Source organism: Lucilia cuprina, chromosome 2 (genome assembly GCF_022045245.1).
Source record: "Lucilia cuprina isolate Lc7/37 chromosome 2, ASM2204524v1, whole genome shotgun sequence".
NCBI classification, from domain to species: domain Eukaryota; kingdom Metazoa; phylum Arthropoda; class Insecta; order Diptera; family Calliphoridae; genus Lucilia; species Lucilia cuprina.
Window position 1 is genome coordinate 69,172,632 of NC_060950.1, and position 2,281 is coordinate 69,174,912.

Genomic DNA, 2,281 nt, shown 5'->3' on the forward strand with positions numbered 1-2,281 from the left:
ACTAGACTATAGACTTGACTATAGACTAGACTATAGACTAGACTATAGACTAGAATATAGACTAGACTATAGACTAGACTATAGACTAGACTATAGACTAGACTATAGTCTATAGACTTTATTGTAGACTAGACTTTAATCTATGTTATGGACTAGACTGTAGGCTAGACTGTTGCTAGTATGAGGCTGCAGACTAAGTTATTTTGTACGTTTGCTATTACAATGTGCAACCTTTATTTTTCTCTTAGTGTGGCAACACATCTATTGAATACGAATTTTATCAACATTTGCATTTTTATGCGCTTCGCTGCATTTTGATCATTATGAAGAAAAAGAAAACTTTAAAAGAAGAAAACAAAAATTATAATTCCACTGCTGATGATGATAATGCTGACAATGGCGAGTAGTACTACCGCTGCTGCTGTTGATGATGGTGCTGCTGCTGCTGATGATGATAAAACTGGTGTTGATGATGGCGTTGATAATGGTTATAAAATGAATGAATGAATTTATTCACATTGTTGCTGTCCATCGTAGTTGTTTCTTATTGCCAAGGATTTCTCTACCTTCTTCTCTTCCTTTGGCATTGACTAGCAAACCATTGAATGTATCTAGCTGCAGCCATGTAGCGAATGATTAATAAATTGTCACAATGTTGAAAGCAAAACAATGCGAGATTGTTTTATTATTATATAGATTTTTCTTGTTGTCGTTGGTGGTGATGGTGTTGTTGCTGGATGTTGATGTGAAGTATATAAATATATATAGACAATGAATGCTATCGAAATTATATGAAACATGCAGCAATTTGTTGCAAATAAAACAACGGAAGGAGTGAAAGAGAGAAATAGAGAAAAGAATTTCATCAATATGAAAATAAATAATTGATAGTTTATTTTTTCAAAGTTTTCTATTGTATTTTTCATATAGAAAATTTTGTATTCAAAATGGAATAAAAGATTTTTTGGTGAAGCTTTTCATTTTTTGCAATGATTTTTGAGTTTAAATGTTTTAATTATTCTTTAGCTAAAGGATTAAAATTTAAGAAGAATTTATAATTTTTTTAATTGAAACGAAAAATTTGTTTACAAAGAAACACTCTAAAATGAATATAAATCATACGCTCAGTAGGACCCTTGTGTCAGTAGCACTATATAGTAGTGTTAATAACTCTAAAACTATTGAACCAATTTCATGTTAAAGAAATCATTAAATACCTAAACATTACTCTTAGTGTATACACTTGTGCATTTAAAGGGTTAAAACTCATAAATTTGTTCACCTCCATAATAAATTCTTTTCTAAAGTTAAGTTTTGTTTCTTTTATTTTAAATTTATTTTCTTTTGATCTTCATCTCAAACATATATGAATGAATGAACTTTTTTGGTTTTTTGATTTCAAAATTTCTTCTCCTCCTAAGAATAATATCTGAATTTTCAAACTCAAACTTGCAAGGTTTTTTTATAGCTTTTTTTCCTCATCATCATCAGTTGCAGCAGCAGCACTAGTTGCAAGTAGACAATAAAAGATACATAAAAGAGCACATCTCACAACATACTAAGTCATATTGTCCGTAACGAATTTTTAATGCCCTGCATTTAATTTTCAATATTTTCGTTTGTTTGTCTTCGTTAATTATTTTTCAAAAATTATTGTTAAGTTGAGAAAAGTTTTATATAAATATGTAATTTTTTTGTACATATTGTTTTATGTCTTCGGGTGTCATTTCAATGTGTTACCAACGTTAGTTTCAGAGTAATGTTACACATACATATATTAAACGAGTACATAAAGTCTTGTCCTTTTTTATTGTTGTTTTTTCTTCTTGAGTTGCTTCTTAGAAAACATTCAACATGAGCAATTGCCAGTGGGGTTGTATGAAGAGGTATACAAAAGTAGGGTTTATTTCAAAAATCTCAACTAAAGTCTGTACGCTAGCCTATAATAGAGACTACACTGTAGTCTGAATTATCTATAGTCTAGTCTGTAGTCAAATTTACAGTAAAGTCGATAGTCTAGTTTATAGTCTATAATCCAGGTTTTATTTTAGTATATAGTCTAGTGTATAGTCTAGTCTGTAGTCATATCTATAGTCTAGTTTATAGTCTAGTCTATAATCCAGTCTATAATCTGGTCTATAGTCAAGTTTATAATCTAGTCTATAGTTTAGTTTATAGTCCAGTATATAGTCTAGTCTATAGTCTAGTCTATAGTCTAGTCTATAGTCTAGTCTATAGTCTAGTCTATAGTCTAGTCTATAGTCTAGTCTATAGTCTAGTC

At 29.7% G+C, this 2,281-nt stretch overlaps 1 protein-coding gene across 1 annotated transcript in view; it reads left to right on the forward strand.

The window, feature by feature from the left end:
- Window positions 1–396: 396 nt before the first annotated feature.
- Window positions 397–2,281, forward strand: part of LOC111680291 (apolipophorins) — a 36,628-nt gene continuing 34,743 nt past the window's right edge. Inside the window, exon 1 of the mRNA XM_046956193.1 lies at window positions 397–487. Within this exon, the coding sequence (XP_046812149.1) occupies window positions 397–487 (91 nt within the window). The remainder of the gene's footprint in view (window positions 488–2,281) is intronic.